The sequence below is a fragment of the Agelaius tricolor genome, unplaced genomic scaffold (genome assembly GCF_023055355.1).
Source record: "Agelaius tricolor isolate 1412-34295 unplaced genomic scaffold, bAgeTri1.0.p SCAF_2, whole genome shotgun sequence".
Taxonomy (NCBI): Eukaryota; Metazoa; Chordata; class Aves; order Passeriformes; family Icteridae; genus Agelaius; species Agelaius tricolor.
The window spans coordinates 72,582,011-72,602,238 of record NW_027269262.1 but is presented as its reverse complement, the minus strand read 5'-3'; the positions used below and the strand labels follow the sequence as shown (position 1 = coordinate 72,602,238).

Genomic DNA, 20,228 nt, shown 5'->3' with positions numbered 1-20,228 from the left:
TAGTAAAATTACATGGTGCAAGTGTGCTTTTGATTGTTATTCATGTACTGAATGTATACAAGTTTCTCCATGACTTAGTGAATTTTTATGTATATAGGGGCTCAAAGTCAGTAACATATTATTAAGAAAAAAATACAATTAATAATAAGGTTAACATTTCCAAATTTCACATCTAGGTTATTTTTAGCTATTAGTGGCCATGTTTTGTGTTTGTTTTGCTTAGTGTTTTCCACGTGAGAGTCATAGTAGTAGGACTTAGTCCTACTTGTGCATTTTCTCAGCTTATCCAGTCTCACATCATCGCATCTCCTTAATTAGGGCAACATCATCTCATTGGCAGTCCTTCCTCTTTATATAAATTCAATGTGCTTCTGACTGGTTATAATCCAGTACTGATGATTTGACTTGATGTAATCAAATGTTGTTGCTCCCATTGCAAAATTCTGTTCTTCACATTTTTTTCTCTCTTCTTCCCACACCATTCTTTGTCATATTAATCATTAGTTGTCTTTGCTTTCACAGCACTTCCAGACCCCCTATCTATCCATTTCTGTTTTCATGTCTTCTTTCATTTGTTTTGACTCATGTACACTCCCTGCTCATCAGACCTCTTCATGCCACTTACCAAGACCAACATGTTCAGTGTTTCAAAGAGGCACTGCCTTGCTCACTCCTGTATGTTATAAAGGTGTTTGCTGTGAACATTCACACTGTTATTGCAATGCTTTATTCAAAATCCTTCCAAAAAATTAATTTCTAGTATACTGTAATATAAAAACCAGGAGACAGGTTGCCACTGTATGGATATCATTACCCATGCTGCTGTTAGTAGTTTACCTTTACTTCCCTCTCTGTGGGCGTGTTTTTTCTTATACTTAAATTGTAAGCCTTCGAGGACAGAGACCATTTTCATCCTGTGCTTTTGCAATTTGGATCTGTGGTCCATAACCAGGGTTTGTGTTATTGTGCAGATAAAGCCCAAATTCTGCACTAAGGCACCTCCAAACCTTATCACAGTTGCTTAACTGCCTTGTTCCTTTGCGTTAGCATATGGTCTTTCAAATGCACTTACTTTTAAGTGTAGATGATCAACTGCTTTAACATCTTTAAAATACTAGTTTTTCCTTTTTTTTCCAAGACAAATATATAACAGATGCATAAATGAACCACGGAATGAATGTGCTGCAGACATAGAGCCATCATTACACTCTTCACAATCAAGTTTTTTCATAAGCTCATGTGGCGTACACCTGTGTTAAGTTAGCCTTGCACTTAGGTGCAGTGTGGAAGACTCAATAATTCAAAGTGGAATTTGTTTCTTTGTTCCTTTTGTACTCTTTCTCATATCCTCTCCCTTCATTATTTACTGTGCTCTGTTTGCCTTCTGTTTGTACTTACAATTATTTTCCTAATACTTGATTTGGCTGAGGTTCAAATTCACCCACAAGAAATTCAGAAAGTAGTAAGTAGAGCCGGACAGGGATAGCACATAAGGATGATTTTAAAAATCAAATAAAATAGACCAGTAATCAATATATATTACCAAAAATGTCCTTTAAGATGAAGTGTACTGGGTATCTACTAGTATAAAGTATGAAAATTAAGAAATGGGAATATGCATAAGCTGAAAAATAATTTGATCAGTGATTGAAGAGAGCCAATTGAGGGTTTGAGGTTCAAAAAATAACTTGCTTTTACAGCTCTGTTTCATATATTAAAGTCATACTTACTAGCGTTTCAAGAAACTTCAAGTGGAAGTTTTCTAGTATAGCTATAGCTGCATGTTCTTTCATAGAATTCTTTATTCTCCTATTTAGCTCTTTCATTGTCCTGAAAGAAAAAGGCATTTCTTTCTCATCCATTGAGAAGGGGAAATAGGAACTGGGTAAAAATAATTTGGTTTGAATCTAAAATGGAGGTGGTGGCAGGGAGAGAAACAATTGTAGAATTCCAACTTAAGTTAAGATGTTCACTAGCCACTAACAAGTCTGATTTCTAATTTGGGGATCTAATGAGACTAACTTTGCTCTAAAAGCCATCATTAGAGCCCAACAGAGATACAGCTGACCAAAATGCTAAAGCTTCTAAAGTAAGATGGTAGTTTTCTCACTCACTAATTGACTTATTCTTAAGCTGCACGCTTATTATGGTAGTGTGCAGCCTCCTCAGCAACGAGGGTCATTTGAGGCAAAAGTTTATTAGAGTTGTGCTCTGCCAATATTAGCTCTGTGGCATCTGCTCTTAACTTCTGTTTACAGTTGTCCTAAATAGATTTAAAAGTTTTAAAGGCCTACCTCCACTGTATAATTTATATTCCCGTATAGATCATCATCCTTTCTACATGTTTTGAGGACACTTTAAAAATTATTAGTAGAATTTGAAGCATCAAAATTGAAATACCTAAGCACTAAAATGAATCCTGTATCTTCTGCAGTATGAATTTTGTATCTTTTGCAGTAGACCGAATTCCACCTCAGGTTATGATTTAACTCTTGGCCTACAAACCATCAGCATTTGAAATTGTTTGCTTTTCTACAGAACCCATTACAGAGCCATTACTAGACTATGCATCACAATGCCCCTTCTTAATCAAGAGAGTTCAATACCTGTTCTGCATGCAGTCAAGTCATTTCTGCATAAACAGGCATAAAAGCATATATATTGGTTAATAACATTAACATGGATGACTCTAGCTGATGGTAGGGGCTAATTGTTAATTGCATAGTTCATGTCTGGCTCACTTGTGTGATTTACACTGATGCCTGAACTGCCGTGTCTCCATTTGAGATGGCAAAATTAAAGGTAATACAGGGAAATGTGACTGACATGCTGATGAAGAGTTCTACATGGATCTGTTAACTTCTTCTCTAAGGCCATGTAGTTTGTTCTTTAAACTTGCATCATTTCATAGTTGACAATTTTCTATTTTGTAAGCATAGGAAAACTTACCTTAGACCTATAACTTTATGATGATTTTTAGAATTATCCTTGGTGAAATGTGGGTATTAGATGTTGCTACAAACAATAATAGGTAAAAAGAATTAAAATTATCAAAAACTGTCTTGATGGAAGAAGTCTCCTTGCAATTTGAAGTGTATCCTCTTTTAGGGGCTGAACTACATCTTGATCTCATTACATTTTTTTTCCCTCATCAGAGGCTCTCAGATGGCATTTTGTGGCAATAGTTTATTTGACCTGACCCAGAAGATTCTGGCCATTTGGAATGTATTGTCATAAGCTATTAGTGATCCATCCAGAAGAGTTGTGCTTGTGGCTTACTATTTGTAGGTTAAGGGGGGGAGAGAGAAACCAAAAAAAAACCTCAAAACTAAACACCTGGCTAAAAAATAAATGCAATTACCAAGATTAATGACACAAATATTCTTGGTAAGTAAATGTTGATATTTAGCTGAAAAAGTACCAAAAGCAAGCAGTGACAGAAGGAGTTGAGGAAGAACTGACATCCCTGTTTTTCAAATAATTCTAAACATCTTGGACAATAGTTACTGATTTAATGTCAGAGTCCTAGTGTTGCCTGGGATTTGCTAGTTTGAGTTTTCATGTATTTCATTTTTGTGTCAGTTTCATGCATATTTCTTCAACACAGACTTTTAATGCACAAATTCAAATATTGTGTAGGCTTCAAAAGAGCCATTTATAAAGTGAAGGGCATCCACAGGCAAGGTTTAAAAATACTGGTAATAAAGTTTGCATCTTTCTTCAAATTATTGTGTATAGTGCATTAAACAGGAAAACAAGCAGTGTCAAGTGTCAAATTTGTCTACCTGGAGATAGATTGAAGAGTCAAATATTTAGACCTACTTATCCTGTGAAATGAAGATAGAAGTCTGCCTTCAGGATTGGAGTTAATATGATTTACAATTATGGAATATTAATCCCAATATTTCCAGGTGGGACATGCCTGGCCTCGTCCGGTCCTTGCTGCTGGGCCAAAGGCGGCAGCTGTGGTGTTTCACCTCAGAGACACCTTTGGCTGGCTGGATGCTGCAGCTGGGCACTCAGAACAAATCCAGGCATGGTAGAAACTCAGTTTACCTCTGGTGGAAAAGGTTCAGGCGATGGTGAAGAGAAAAAGGAGAGGATTCTATCGTAGAGTTTTAATCCAGAGTTTTATTCCAGGATGACAGACCTCTGAATGTTGTAACAGCTCCAAACAGAATCCCGACCGCATGGTCCCATCTCCTTTTAACCCCCGGGGACAGGGGAAGGGGAAAGCAGAGCTTGGCACACCCTGGGGGGTTGGGATAGGTGAAACAGGAAATGGCATCACACTGCAACATACAATAATGATACTTAAAGATTATTAAGGTAGCAATCAAATGTCCAATTAGTACTGAAGAAGTTTTTTGCTATGTGCTGGATGTAAAGAATAATATGGAAAGTTTTTGCCTCTCGACAATTTATAATGTAATTTAATCTTTACTTTTTTTCCCTTTGTTTCCTAGCATAAGGCGGCACCAGGAAAGGAGAGCTATTTTAACTCCCATTTTAACAGATTTCACCGTTCGAATAACTGCAGCTCCTGCCATTATTTTTCCAAAAATTGATGCTACAGAGAATTTACACCCAGAGGTTTGTACAAAGTGTCTACAGAAATAGCATAATTTTTAATATATGTTAATATATTTTAATATATGTTTTACTATATTTTAATATATGAATAATCTTAGTATTTTACCACTCTACCATTTGAAGTATTCAGGTGTGTTTTCAAATTGCCAACTGGAGAAATGTCATGAGCTGAAATGTTCTTTCTCTGCTGGAGAAAGAATTTTTGTATAGCATTTGATACTAAAGGCAGTCCAGCCAGAGGTAATAAGCCTATTTTCAGTTCCAAAAATGGGAATCCTTTAATAATTTTCAGCAATATTTTTTACAAGTTTGTGATGGAAAGGTGTTGAGAAGAGGTGCAGCATAACAAAACATTGTATTCACAAGCTTCTCATAAAGAAACCTGAAAATGCTGTCTGTAGACTATAAGAAAGTTAGGCTGAGTTCTCTTATCCAGATTTCCAAGACCCCAGGTTGCCACTAAGCATCCATTTCCCTACTTTTGCCATGAGTACTTCCAGGTACTCAGATTTAACAGTCACTTTTGCTGGTGCCTTGTTCAGCTAGTTAAGAATAAGTGAAGCAGGTTATACACAAAAGGTACTGGCTGACTTTTTGCCATTAGTTTGTAGCTCAAGAACATTTTATATACGGAAGATATCCGAAATTTTTTGTCAGCTCATAAGGATAATTTCTCATAAAAACTACCTCCTGGGAAGAGCAAAATTGGTACAGGAGTGTAAAGGGTACTAGAGGTGTATTTCAATATGCAGTGGGTGTACATTGTTGGAAAATAACAGCTGGTGGGCATAGAGAGAAGAAATCAACAGTTTCACATTTTGTGTAAAGGGTCCACAGAAGGCTAGATGGAAAATTATTTAATGTAAAAAAGAAATAGAAAGCCCTAGTATGGCTGCAATGCATAGAAGTTATTCAAGTTTTAAAAAAAATCTGAGCTTTGCTAATACTTATGTTCAAGAATTTCAGTGTTTTCTGTAGATGCATTCTTCTTGTTATCTATTCCCTGGATGACATTCCATCATGAAGGGAGAGGTCTAGTTTAAATTAAAGCTTGAGCACTGTGCAAACTTCTCATGAGACAGAGCAGTTCTTCTCCCCTTCTGTCTGTTTTTCATCTCTTTATTGTTTGCCAGCAGTGGTGAAGGTCTCTATTTGTGCTAGACAACACCAATAAAACAGTGGCTATTCAGCTAGTGTTGCCAAGGTATTAAGAATGGCTTACAGGCAAAGAGAAATCAATCAGGTTGGCTATCAGTGAGTTCCAAGACATGATTTCATTATAAATCAAGCAGAGTTTGTGTTTAAACAAAAAATCAAAAAACGATATCTTTTTCTTGGAAGGAAAGGAGAACTGGAATCATTGCCAAGGACACTCTTGACAGCCCACTGATACTAGCAAGAGATGGAAACAAGGCCTTGTGCATGAGATGCTTTTCTTGCAAAGTTTGCCTTAACAGTTCTGCTGTTGAAAGCCATGCAAAGAATAAGCCACATCCTTTAGAAGCATGACACACCAGTTTCTCCTAAAAAGACCACATTTGTACTATATATAATGTTATATATAATGTTAAGTATTGACTAAAGCAGGGAACCACAATAGAGTTATATAGAAGCTGAAAATTATTTTCCCAATGGCTGTTACTTAGGATTTTCCTTTAATTTCACAGGAAATTTTGGTCTGTGGTCATTCTTTGGAAGTGAATATGACAACAAATTTGGACTTCTTCCTCAATGTGGCTCAAGTGCAACTTCTTCAGCAGCTGGTACAAGCTAATATGGTTGGACTGGAAGCTTCCAGTAGCACCACTGAGGTAGGTTTTTCCCTGGCTTGCAACTGGATTTTTAAAAAGTCCATCTGCAAAGTAGTGTAGCTCTGAGCAGGTGTTTGTACCATCTAGAAAAAAATGTATAGGTAAAGGAAATACATGTTTTTTGTTTGTATGGTCAGTTTCAAAATTCATTCTGATGTTGATTTAAGAATAGAAAGAATGTTAAGAGTATTATTCAGTAAATGCTGTTATTATAGTGGTTCTGCAACATCTTATGTACAAGGAGAATTATCTTATGTAATGTACAAGGATAATTATGTAAATGATGAAGGAAACAAATTTTTGAGAAGTGGGTTTTTGAGATTATTTGGTGTTGAACTTTTCACGAATCTTTGGTATTTTCTTGTAAGTTCACATGCTACATTGTCTTTCACTAAATCTAGTAAACTATAAAATCTTTTCTGTGCCTAGTAACTACTACTGTCTTAGGGACTCAAGTCCCTAAAATTCAATCCACTTCTGAATATTTTCATACTTCTTTAGTAAAAATGTTGGTACATCATGAGGGATCCTGCATCTGAACAGTGTGAATATTAGTGATCAGCGATCAGCAGCCATCTCTTGAATTTTGTCATTCTTTGTTATTGGGACTTGATACCTCAGTTTATATTGAAAGCCAATCACTGTCACAGACTGGTAAGTTTAAATTTCACACTGACACTTTTGCACTGATACAAACAAAAAAACAAAACAAAACAAAAAAAAAAGGAGAAGATAGGGAAAACTTTTGCCCTAAGAAAAAGTATGTAATTCTTATCTTCAAAACTTGGAATCTAGTCAGGCTGACAGCATCTTTAAGATAATAGGAGTTAATAAATGACAAAGCACTAATTCCACTGGAATGGCTGTTGGACCTATTGAGGTACCTTTGCAAATAAGAACAAGTGTTGGGAAAAGAGTTATTGAGCAAGACACAGTCAACTATTCCAAGAATCTGGCTAATGGGAAACCTGGAGAAGATTTTCTCCTTCTTTTCCTGAATCTCACAGTTTCAGCATTGCACGTGAGTCTGGGTGAAAGCAAGGAATGCTCTAGAGCAGCCAAACTATTTACATTCCTCTCTCTTCACCCTGTCAAAACCCCAGAAGTTGTTTGTGCTAATCTAGGCATCACATCGCCCCCCATTCCTTTATCACTTCCCAAGGATAGAAATAAAGGGCATTGTTTCATTAACATTTGGAAATATGAAAGATGTAGGAAAGAAATGTGGTGTATTTTTCTTTTCCTTGGATATTTTACAGACACAGGGCCTCTTTGGAGATGAATACTGCAAATTATATATAGAAATATCTTCAGTAAGTTATTTGTAGAGCACTGTTTTCTCAGTATCAGTGGAATGGACAGAATCAGAAGATTTGAATAGATGCCAAGAATTTAAATTCTGAGTTGGCTTTGTGCAGAAGTGCTGCATGACTTACTTGGACTGTAAAAACTTGAAAGGAATTTGCTACCAAATTTCAGAAAGACTTTTGTTGACTAAATAATGAGATACTTATTTGCTCTTCATCAGTAACTCCCTTGCATCAGTGAGGTCTCCTGTAATGAGTAAGGGGATAGTTCTGTCTCAAGGTGTTTGCCTTGTCTTTAGTAAGTCATAGAACTACATCTGGACTTACTGTATTGGAAATATAAATACATTGGTTTTACTTTTTGTCCAGTTCTGCTTCAGTAATGTGTAGCTCTGTGTGCCTAAGTGAAGCCACCCTACCCTCTAATATATGCACATTTATTATTATTCTTGTGGTTCTTTAGTCAGCAGAAAGAAACATCATACACTGATTGTATGCTGCTGTTTTAATCTTGGTGAATGAAATCAGGAGCACATAGCTTTTGATAATTCACACCTGCATGTTATTTCATTGCAAGAATCAAAGCATAATTTATATTGAAGACACTTCTGGAAACTATTCCTTTACTCAAAAGAAGACTAATGTCCAAGCTAGATTAGACTTTTCAGGATGTTGTTCAGTAAAATCTTTCTTTACCTCAGGGGAATGACCATGTGGATAATTGTCCTGTGCTTAATTACCCTTGCTTTGGGATATTTTTGTCTTTATATCCATGCAGAATTTTGCCTGATAAAACTTTCAGTCATTGCCTCTCAACATTTCACAATATCTTTCCAAGAACAGTCTGACTTAATCTTCTTCATAGCCCTGCTTTAAGTAAATGGAAACAGTAATTAGATGCCCCACCTGCTTCTCTCCTTCTCTTTTTCTGAAAAAACCTAGCTCTCTCACCCTCTCCTTATAAATTCTGTGCTTTAACCTTTTAATCCTCTTGATAACCCCCTGCCCATTCAGGTTTGTCAGTCTTCTGCTGTTGAGCTCAGAGCTAAAGACAGTGCTCGGGAGGCTGACATGCAAGCATCTCATCATCTCACCTCTGATCCAGTGGCTGTGCTGCTGCTGATGCTTCCCAGTAAATGCTCAGGCTCCCACACTACAGGGACAGTCTTATCACATGTTCAAGTGATCATGTGATCACTTGTTCAAAATCATCACATTTTCAAGTTGTTGGCCACCAGGACTCTTGGGTTCCTTTCTGCAAAGCTATTCTGTAGCATTGGCCTCCAGCAAGTTTTTGATTTGGGATTTTGCCACCTCACCATTTCACAGAATCATTTATGATGGAGAAGACCTCTGAGATGATCAATTCCAAGCTTTGACTGATCATTGCCTTGCCAGCTAGACCATGGCAAGTGCCATGTCCAGGTCCAGGTCCAGGTTTACCTTTTTCCTCCATGAGGTTTCTGTTAAACCATTTCTCCATTTTGGCAATGTCCCTCTGAAAGCAGTTTCAACAGCTCCTCCCAGTTTGGTGTCATCTGTCTTTGGATATGTTTTGTGTCATTGCCAAGATCTTTAATAAAGACATTAAACCTGATCAGACCATGGGAAATGTCCGTCGGTAACTGGAGTTTAGCTGTACTTTGGAACATTGAACATTACTTTCTGGTTTTAGTGGCCCAGTGTGGTTTTTACCAACCTCACAGCCCATCCATTCAGTTCACACTTCAGTGTTTGGATAAAAGTCAGCTGTGGAAAACTGCCTAACCTTGGACAACTTTGCTAATGGCAAAGCACATGTTATCTAGTACTCTGTCCTCAGAATCAATCATCTCATCACAGGAGGCAATCAGAGTGGGGTAAAGCATGACAGTCATCAAAGTAGCAACCCCTTGTTTAAACTTTAAAGGTGTGATTTCCAAATGGACTGTATTTGGTGGTTTACAGGGCAATGGTGTAAAGATTTGTGTAGACAAAAAAAAAAAAACAAAAAAGAAGTGATGATTTATGGGTAAATCTCTTTTTTCTTCAAGTGTTTTAATATTCTGCAAAAGGTTTCATGCCAGGTCTCCATTGCTGTGTTTTTACTTATTATAAGACCTAGCTTTATACTGTTTTATAAATCTTTGATGTACAGTGGGCCTATTGTACTGACTTCTTCATAAGGTATAGTCTATTATTGCAAAGAATATTGCTTTGATCTACTTGACAGCTTTAGAGTAAGACACATATGTGGTGTTTGATAGATTACCTGAGGGGCAAAGAATGTTGCTGCCTTTTTGTAATTATTCACTTTTTCAAAATTAATATATGCCAAATTCTTAGAAGAAGAATATATAATGCCTACACATGGAGAACAGAAACAGAAGTGCTAGGAAATGAAATACAAATATAAGAGTGAGGTGCCGTTAATGTCCTGATTTTGTTCAGTGATACATCTAATATTATAGGTGAAATATCAATAAAAGGGCCACATTTCCTTCTTCTTAGAAGAATTTTTAATATTCTGGTAAAAGTGTTTCCAGTATAAATGAAAACTAGTTTAACTGCTGATCAGTGATAAAACAGGTGAATTTTCAAGGAGTGCATTTCTTCATCTGGCAAATCTATTTCCTGGTGTCCATCACTTACCACCTGGAGATTTTTGGCAAGACTTATTTGTCATACTATCATTTAGAAGCAGAAAACACAAGAACTCCTCTTTGAAAAAGAAATTAAATTCAAACCAACACACATCTTGGTCTGCTGCTGACCATGTAGGAATGCATGAGTAACATATCTAACTGCAAGTCAGTGAATGTTACACTCCTCAAATATGGCTACTGAGGTCATTAGCAACTTTTCGTTTCCAATAAGCTTGAGGTTAAGGCTAGACTTTTGGAGAAAAATTGAGGTATACAAAAAATATTTTTTTAAATTTGTCCTAAAGATTGTTCCTGTCTGATAACTACATTGGAGGCATTGAATGCAAAGAACAGTGACTTTGTATCTTCCTTGAAAAACTAAAAGGTACTTAGAAATGCTTACTTTTTCTTCACAATGTCTTTGTGAGGACTGTGGCTCTGGATGAAGAGAAGAGGATTGCTTTTAAAATTCAAGGCAACTTGAAACATCGGAAATATTTTCCAGAGGATGTCCATTGAGAGCATTCACTCACTTTCTGTTCCCTATGGTATTTTTCTTGTTATCCCCTCCATCACAGAACCAGTCACAGAATGTGTCAGGTTGGAAGGAGCCACAGTGGATTCTCCTGTCCAGCCTCCCTGCTCAAGCAGGGTTCTCCAGAGCACGTGGCACAGGATTGTGTCCAGACAGTGCTTGACTATCTCCAGTGAGGGAGACCCCACGCCCTCTCTGGGCAGCCTGTTCCAGTGCTCAGTCACCCACACAGTAAAGAACTTCTTCCTCATGGTCAGGTGGAATTTCCTGTGCAACACTCTCTGCCCACTGCCTTTTGTCCTATTGCTCAGCAGCACCAGGAAGAGCCTGATCCATCCTCTTGACACCCTCCCTTTAGATACTGATAGACGTTGGTAAACTCCCATCTCAGACATGTCCTCTAAAGTCATTCTCAAATAGGCCCAGCTCCTCAGCCTTCCTCATAACTGAGGTCCCCCTCATCATCTTCATAGCATTCCATCGGACTCACTCCAGGAGCTCCATATCTCTCGTGTACTGAGCATCCCAGAAATGGACACAGCACTCCAAATGAGGCCTCACCAGAGCTGAGTAGAGAGGCAGGATTGCCTCCCTCAATTTGCTGGCAATGCTCTTTCTAAGACACCATAGGAAACCTTTGGCACTTTTGGCCACAAGGGCCATTTTATTGTCCACCAGGACCCCGAGGTCCTTCTCCACAGAGCTGCTTCCCACCAGGTCACCCCCCAGCCTGTACTGGTGCTTGGGGTTATTCTTCCCCTGGTGCAGGACTCTGCATTCATCTTTGTTGAGTTTCAGATGGTTTTCTGCCCATCTCTCCAGTCTGCCCAGGTCCTTCTGAAGGGCTGCTCAGCACTCTGGGGTATCAGCTGCTCCTCCCAGCTTTGTGCCATCAGTGAACTTGCTGAGGAGGCATCTGCCCCTTCATGCAAGTCAGAGATGAAAAGTTAAACAAGACTGGATCTAGTACCAACCTTTGGGAGACACAACTAGTTAAAGGTCTCCAACTAGACCTTGTGCCACTGATCGCAACCCTCTGAGACCTGCCATTCAGCCAGGGCTCACTTTGCCTCATCCCTATTTCTCAGGTTATGTAGCCTTGTTTGTTTATTTTCTGCTAGCCCAAGTGCATGTTTCTGTAGGCTAAAAGTCCCTAGCTATCCTATACAGTCTGAAATTCAGATAGGTATATGATATACGAATAAAAACAGCATAAGCTCTTTCCTGAAAGAATGGACAAACTCATCATATTTTCCTTCCATCATATTTAGTCACAAGTTTTTAATTGTAGTGAGGAATGCAGCACTCAACAATCAGTTTTTGAAAAATATGGAAATATTTTCTCACAGTTTAACTAGAAATTAAAAAGCTGTCCCTGTTTTGGATCCCTCTTAGACCTCCCTTGCCCCTGGCTGGCATTCTTTTATTTTTGCCTAAGCAATGAACAAGCCTTCCAAAGTTTTTCAGTGTGCTTGGTATTATACTCATGTGTTGCTAGCCATTAGAATACAGTAGGTCTTGCACAAATTCGATGCTTAAGAAGTTACTTTCCCCCTCAAAATACATGAAAAAAAAATCTTCTTGTTGAACTGCAGGAACAACTGAGCTGATGAAGTATGGACTCAGATGTGCTGGCAAAACAGTCTCACAAAGAATGATCTGGGACTTGAAGTGTCTGATTGGAATTTTTCTTCATAGCTGATACATATGTCAAGCATAATTTGCAGTCAGAGCCAACAGGCAATGGGCAAAAGCTGTCATTCACCTGGGGGAAGTGTTGAACCAAACAGGGGAAACCTGGTGTGGGCACATCTTTGTTTTCTTTCAGAAATTCCAGGCATGACCTGCTGGCTAATGTTTTCTGCTTTGTTAAAGCCTGCTTTTAGGTATTTGACCTTTGAGCACTCTTCCTAGGCTGCATAAGTCCTAGCTGCAGCAGTGTTTGTCACCTTGGTAGATAATATTCTGCTTCTAGACCTAGCTCATGCCAATCACTGAGTAAAGTCCACCAGCAGGTGTGACATGTTTCATAGTGCAAACCCCTGTGTTCTGATAAATTACAGCAAAAATTACAGCAAACCCACCAGCTTCCTGAATAAATGGTATTAATACTAGGGGGGAGCAAAAGTTGTTTCAACTTTTGCATTTTGTTCTTTTACCACAAAAATTATATTTGGAGTCTAACTACTATAAATATTGGCTATTTCAAAGTGAGCAGCATGTTACTTGTATTCATCCCAATAATGGGCAAGGCTGGGGGAAGTGCAGCTCCTATCTGCTCAGACAAGAGCAAGAATAAGCAAATGCTTGAGTGAGTAATAAACAATACACCATTAAAGTGAACTAATTAATAGCTGAGAAGCATCCAAAAGCGAGAAGGCATAGAAAACTCATCTATGTTAGCTGATTCCTTCCTAGCTGGGCTAAATCTGATTGCGTGCTGATTTGTCACATTAGACATACTGCAGTAATATTTGCAGAAAGTGTAATTAATTCTCTATTGCTGCAGATGAGACTTAAAAAAGCTTTTCTGATAAGTTTTAAAGCCCTGTAATATGTTGGCTCAGGAAGTCTGGAAGAGTGTGCTGAAGAAGTATTTCTCTGTGCTTTCTTTAATTATGGTTGTTGGTTTTTTTCTCAAAGCATCCAATTATATCTACTTTCAGAGAACAGGAGTCTAAAAAGATCTTTATTCTAACTCAGTAGTATTGTTATTTCTTTATTTCTGTTTAAAGCAATCTCATCAACCAGTTGTTGCTGTAACTTCACTGTAAGATAAAGAACATGGTCAGCAGGATATATGTACAAAAGTGCTGTTGCAATTGCATCACACATAAAATTTGAAGGAATGATAGCTAATAGAGTTTATAGCATATTTTCTTGCTGATGATACTTTAGCAGAGCAAACTTTTGAGTGATGAGCAATTTAATTGCACTTTAGTTAAGGCTATTAATTACTTGTATGAAAAATGAAAAAAAATTGTTGAAAACAAGCAAAAATTTGTTTTCCATTTCTATTTTGCTTAGAAAAAAATAACAGTGAAAAAAACCATTAAAACAAGTTCCAGATAATACTACTTAGGAAGCCAGACAGTCAAAGTGTGGAATGGCAGATGCACATGTTGCACAGATGTTGTATTGACTGGATAGTATTCTTATGGAAAGCTTGTGTAATTGGAAGTATTTTTAGTGTGTTGAAACTTTGAGAAGTTGGCATTCCGATTTGCCAGTTTCTTTTGAAGAAGCTGTTTATCTTTTGTCTTTTAATTACTGAAATCTAAGGTAATCAGTGTTCAAGAGCCAAAACATTTTTGGGTTTTGTATTTTATACAAATCAGTTGAATTTAGGTATGTCTTGATATCCTGAAATGTGTTGGCACATTAAAAAAGCTAATACTGTTAAAAATAACTTCCTGAGGGTTTCAAAACTTTTTTCATTATGCTTTTGGTATTTATTGTAGTGAGTGAAAAGAGAGCTAGCTTAGTCTATGGTATTAGTAATGCCCCAGAAACAGTAGGTATAAAAATATGAACCAATAAAATATTTCTCAGATTTTTTTTTTAAATTTTTTTTTTAGCTTGCAGAATTCCTGATCAGGTCTTGTGTACCTGCTCAGTTCTGCCTATGTTTTAGAGCTTTGAAATTTCATTCCAGGGAATAGCAGGTCATGCATGCATCATGTAGTACCATAACTTTGATGTCCTGCGCTATGAGACGCTTTCTCGTGGATCTTCACCACTTTAATTGAAGAATCACAAATTTATTGCAGCTGGAATTAATATGTTCAGTTTATTGATAAAATTGTTAGCAACAATCTCATGACCCAGGATTTGCAGAGTGCCTTTTTGCATGAATTAGTTAGTAACTGTAGCTTCCTTATTTTAATGATTGTACATTTCAAAGAGTAAGCTATTACAATGCTTCTAACTAGGTTACAAAATGTAGAGTTTCAGATACCAGAAATGAAGTAACAAAGTAAAGAGAAAGTAACAAAATTTGGATTATTTAGATTTGAAATACTTAGATTCTCAAGCAACTTGACAAGGGTTAGCTTAAAATTAGGCTTGGTTATTCTCACTGTGTTGGTTTCACGGGTTTGGAAACAATGGAATATATCCAGATAAGTGTTTTCACAGTTGAGAAGGATTGCAGAAAGCTGCAGTTCTAAGCACATACCACAGCTAGATCCCCAAAGTAGCTCTAATTTGTGTCACTGGAGTTAGGAAATGTCTTCTGTGTGCTTCAAATTGAGACTGTGCCTTGTACATCCCAGATGGATTTGTGAAAGACAACAACTTCATTACCTAAAAGCTCACAAAGTTTTGATAAGGAAGACTTGCATTTCATGTCAATCTGTGTAATGTCCTTAGAATGTGAAAAGGAAAAATTAAGAAGTAGGAGACAAAGGAAAATCCGTTTTGCTGTAAAGAATTGACCTTTAGTTTCTCTCCTAGAATTACAGGGAAAAAAAAGAATGTTCAAACTGATTGTTGCCATGAAAATGGCTCTTTGAAGAGATCTTCATGCTTAGATCCTGCAAATACAAAAAATAAAGGGGAAAAAAGTGTTTATAGTCTCTCTTTAACATACATAATTAGGAAAATTTTTATCTTAGAATGAAGAGTCTCTTCAGTAAGCATTTGGACTTATGTAGTTGAGCAAGATCAACAAACATGTTAAATAAGATAGATATTAAACTGACAAGGTAAAGAATTCCTAGTGTAGTAAAACCAGACATGAAATTACAGATTCAATGTATATTTCCTTTTAGCTAGGAAGAAACTAGGTTTTCCTGCTGATTTTTGATGTCCACAAGCACACAGACTATGTGGTGGGGAAAATGTGGAAAGTTGTATATGTTAGCTTTTTAAGCACTTCATGATTCAAGACCACTTTTGTCGCAGACATCTTTCATGAAAAATCCTTTCTTAGGATTTTTCCTTGTGAGAAGCTGCAGTTTCAGCAACCAAAAGTAAACAATGGTTATCTGCTGCTGTGGAATGCAACAGATAGACCCGTGATTGGTCTCCTGTAGATGTTTAGATTTACTGACCACTCATGGCAGAGCTGGCTCTTGCTCTCTGTCTGAGACACAGATCTTTGTTATTCATTCTATTCTATTCTTAGCTTAGCTAGCTTCTGAAGAAAGCTTTTCCTTTCTCTTTCTTTTTAGTATAGTCTTAATGTAACATATATCATAAAATAATAAATCAAGCCTTCTGATCATGGAGTCAACATTCTCGTCTCTTCTTCATCCTGAAAACCCTTGTGACCACAGTCACACACTTTCTATGACATTTTCCTTAATGTTTTCTGTGACAACTTAAATTAAGGTGATAAGATGTTCCTGCATATCAAGATTTCACATAAAATATAGCTGGGGAGGAATTTACCCAATACAATAATCTACAAAGAAGTTCATAAATAACATTCTTCCAAATATTCCTTGTTTCAACACAGAAGGATATTTTGTATTGTTAACAAAAGGAAAAATACAAGTATTTCTCTAGAATACTGTGAAACTTCATATCAATAGTGTTTAAAGATTCCCATGCTGGAACAAATCTAATGGGAACACATGTCATAGGGGTTGTTTTTTCTGGGAAAAAAAATTATAACAGCAAAATAAAAAGTTAGAGTGAGAAAGGAAAAAAGCAAACAGAAACCTTGAGGTGTTGGTTTTCCTCTATGTTCCCATCAATACTAGTTAAAGACTAAGGTTAACGGGTTTTTTTCTCCTCTCTTTTGCTATTTTTCCAGATGTTTTAAAACAGAGCATACTGGGATAGAATTATTTTTACATGAGTTTTAAGTACAAGTGGGGTTTCAGTCCACTTTTTTTTTCTTTTTAGCCTACAGTTCTTGATTATCTGAACCAGACCTTCTTGTGTCTGCTCAATGAGCTGCATTTATTCTCTCATACTACTCTTAATAATATCATCTAAAAGATGTAAACATTCTGTCCAATCTCTGTATTCCATACCCTGCCTAGCAATATTTTGAAGTTACCTTGTGAATTATTTTTATTATAATTATCTTCAATAAAATTGTGCTTTCTTATCCAATTAAAATAATAATTGAATGTTACATAAAATTAATTTAAAACTTCACCATTTCTGATCATTTAATGTACCGACCAAAATAACCTGAAGTACTCATTACAGAGATAATAAAAATATTGCTATTAAAAAGGACCAAAATTCAAACTTTTCTTTCTATTAGAACACATGCAAGAAATCATATTGGCTCATTTTTGAGGAAAAAAAAAACCAGAAGTCCATGAACTGTGTAAGAATTGCTATAGGTTTGCCATGAATAGCAAGTATAGTTGATGGTTGGCACATATGCAGGACAAAATCACTGAAGGCAAGACAGTGGCTCCAACTGACCCTGAGGAGAAGAAGTGTGAGAGAGCACATGCTTGGGCTTTCTCACAGTGTGACACTGGATGTGTCACAGTGGTGATTTCCTAAGGCAGCTGATGAGGAGGGGGAAGTTGCAGTGTTGGGTCACACGGTGTGAGACTGAGGGTTCTGCATTCTTTGATCTCTACTAATCTTCTCCTTTCAGTCATCTAATGCTGCTGTACAGAAGAGTTTGGTGCTGTGGCAACATTACCTTTAGACAGCTCTAGTTATGGTTTCTTCCCTGCATGGAGCATCACCTGCTAGGTAGTGTGGAAAACTTGATCCTTGACAGGAATTATAAACACATGGATTTTGTAATTTCCTTCACTTTAAAGTAAAATAATATTTTTTTTTCCTTAAAGAGAAAGATGAGAAATGTAAAGGGAAAGGACAGAAGCCAGTAAAGAATTAATTGAAGGTATAGTCAGTGGGCAGGACAGTAAGAAATTTAGGTTTTAAATTCTGTTTTCTTTATGAGAAGAATGCTCACTTTGTTCCCCTGAAATTCTCTCACAGGAAACAATTTTTTCCATGAATTTTACCCTATTTTTAGAAGTAAATAAATCTAATATAGTCACCCTGTATGTCAGTCTTCCTCAAACATTACATAATATTTTTTGTTCTCATCCAAATTAGAAAGCAGAATAGAAGTCGCAATATTAATTAATTTTTTAATTGTTTTGTAAAAAATCAGGAGAAGTATGGTGACAAATCAAAGCAGATATTGCCACTGAGGGAAAGCCATTATTCAGTAGTAGGCCATATTCACTGTTCAGTCACTTCTGTGACTTGTGAGGGACCAGCTGATCACCTAGGGATAGATACTCTGCTTAGTTTTATATTGATTTTCTTTAGGTCAGAATTCCACTTTAGTACTATCCTGTTTATTAAGCAAGGAGGATTAATTTTCTGAGTGTACTGCTGGTGATTATATTGCCTGCCATCCTAATTTTTCAATTTTTCCAGCCATCTATACTGTTTCAGATTCAGGTAATGTTGTATCATCTGAGACTGTCTAGTAGAATGATACATTCCATTATTCATGCCAGGAAACAAATATGGCTATTTTTTCACAAATTCATTTGTCTGTTCTGTCAGAAATTCATGAGGTCTTCATACTGTTTGAAAAGTGACAAAAATACCTGCTTGAATAAATGTTCTTTTAAATAGTAGTGAGTTTAAACATAAAAGAGCATAGCCTTTTCTGTATATAACATCTAATGGATCAAAGTTGTCCAGGGGGTCCAGGTTGTGTTATTGACAGAATTAAGTGGTTCCTTCTTCCTGTGAAATTAATTTGCATGAGTCAGAGCTGCAACAGTATCCTTGTACCATTTACAAGCAGTTGTATGCATAGCAGAATTAGCTATATTTTATAGTTTAGCAATTTTATAACTAAATTTTTATAACTATAATTTTGAAAGTAAAAAAAAAAGGAAGCCAATCTATAATCAGAAGTTTTTTATTCATTACACCTTAGTGGTGGAATGGCATCTGAATCAGTTTCATCTAAATCTATGTTCTGTCTATTGAGATGAAACTGATTCAGATCTAAATCTAAGTGCTTCTATCCAAAGTTGAATATTTCTATCCAAAACATGACGTTGCTGCATCAAATGTTTGTTAGAAGTTCATGCCCTTCTATAAATCTGTGTAGTTAAATAATTTATGTAGCAATGAATAGACATAATACAGATCCAGCTTTAAATATGTTTGAAACCATGAAATATCTGAATCAGTTTCATCTAAATCTATGTTCTATAGCAGCAGCTTTTTAGGATGGTGAATGTTTAATTGTAAGGTGGCACATATTTTCTATTTCTGCTTATGTTAATGGCCTGAAACCATGACATGCCAAAGGAAGATGTACAAATTGATTTGTATGTTTTTTTCCAAATATATAGTAACATGAAGGCATGTAAAAAAATTAGCACATTTAATACATACACATGCATAGAGTTAATGGAGAAAATTTGCACCATGCATAACTTGATTTTCTTAGTAAAGATTGTTCCACGGATTAATCTAATCCACTTAGATAGTAAGTAGGCGTAATAGATTTAATTGCTTTATGGAGTAGTTAAAATTTGTAGAATGGCCAAATTTTTTGAAATGTATGTGACAATAAAGTCTTCTGATAATATTTATCATTGAGCTGTTCATATGTTTTAAACATAATCTTGTAGCTCAGTAGTGTCAGAGAGAGTGCCAAATGTGTAACTTTTTGAGAATGCCAATAAAAACCCCTAGCTGGAATAGCTGAATAATACTTGCATCATTTTCCTGGTAGCTTTACCAGTACTTGGGTTCCCACATAGCCACTTGTCAGATGTTTTCCTGAAAATAACAGATATTTTGGTTAGTTCAAGGACACTATCAAAATAAAGTCCTTGCCAGTATCTTGAGTCATTGCCATACCCTGTTTCCGTTCTTAGGAAGCTCTGTCTCATCATTTGATTTTGTTGCCAAAACCAATTGGGAGGTATCTTTTTGAAGGACTGTGCAGTACTTCTTCATACTTCATCTGAGCAAACATTCTTATTCCAGTAGAAACCTAGATGCTGTTCTTATATTGGAAAAATTGATGTGGCTTTTCTAAGAATCTTCAAAGCAGAATTTTTTTCAATTAAAAAAAATATTTAGGGATGAAGTAAATTCACAGTAAAGTAGGGAGCCTTATGAGGAAGGGTCCATTTTGCAGACATGAAGGCAAAATATGTGAGGATTACTCAAAAGGACATAAAGCATGTATGTGGATGCACAGAGTTTTCACACAGCAAAAACGCCTCATGATAGAAGATCTGAGTTCTGTGTTAGCCTGGAATTTGTAGAAATGCACAATTCAGTTTTACACTTCAAATCTAAGCAAGTGGTGTCTTTTAACATTGTAAATTGCTTTGCAGTTTCATTCATCCCATTGCAATGCTGCACAAGTTGCATCCATTCTCAT

At 36.6% G+C, this 20,228-nt stretch overlaps 1 protein-coding gene across 7 annotated transcripts in view; it reads left to right on the top strand.

Annotated features, from left to right (window-relative positions):
- Nucleotides 1–20,228, top strand: part of VPS13B (vacuolar protein sorting 13 homolog B) — a 434,621-nt gene that overhangs the window by 284,860 nt on the left and 129,533 nt on the right. For all 7 annotated transcript variants that reach the window (XM_071421508.1, XM_071421509.1, XM_071421507.1 and 4 more), the window contains 2 exons: nt 4,467–4,593; nt 6,261–6,404. In XM_071421508.1, the coding sequence (XP_071277609.1) occupies nt 4,467–4,593; nt 6,261–6,404 (271 nt within the window). The remainder of the gene's footprint in view (nt 1–4,466; nt 4,594–6,260; nt 6,405–20,228) is intronic.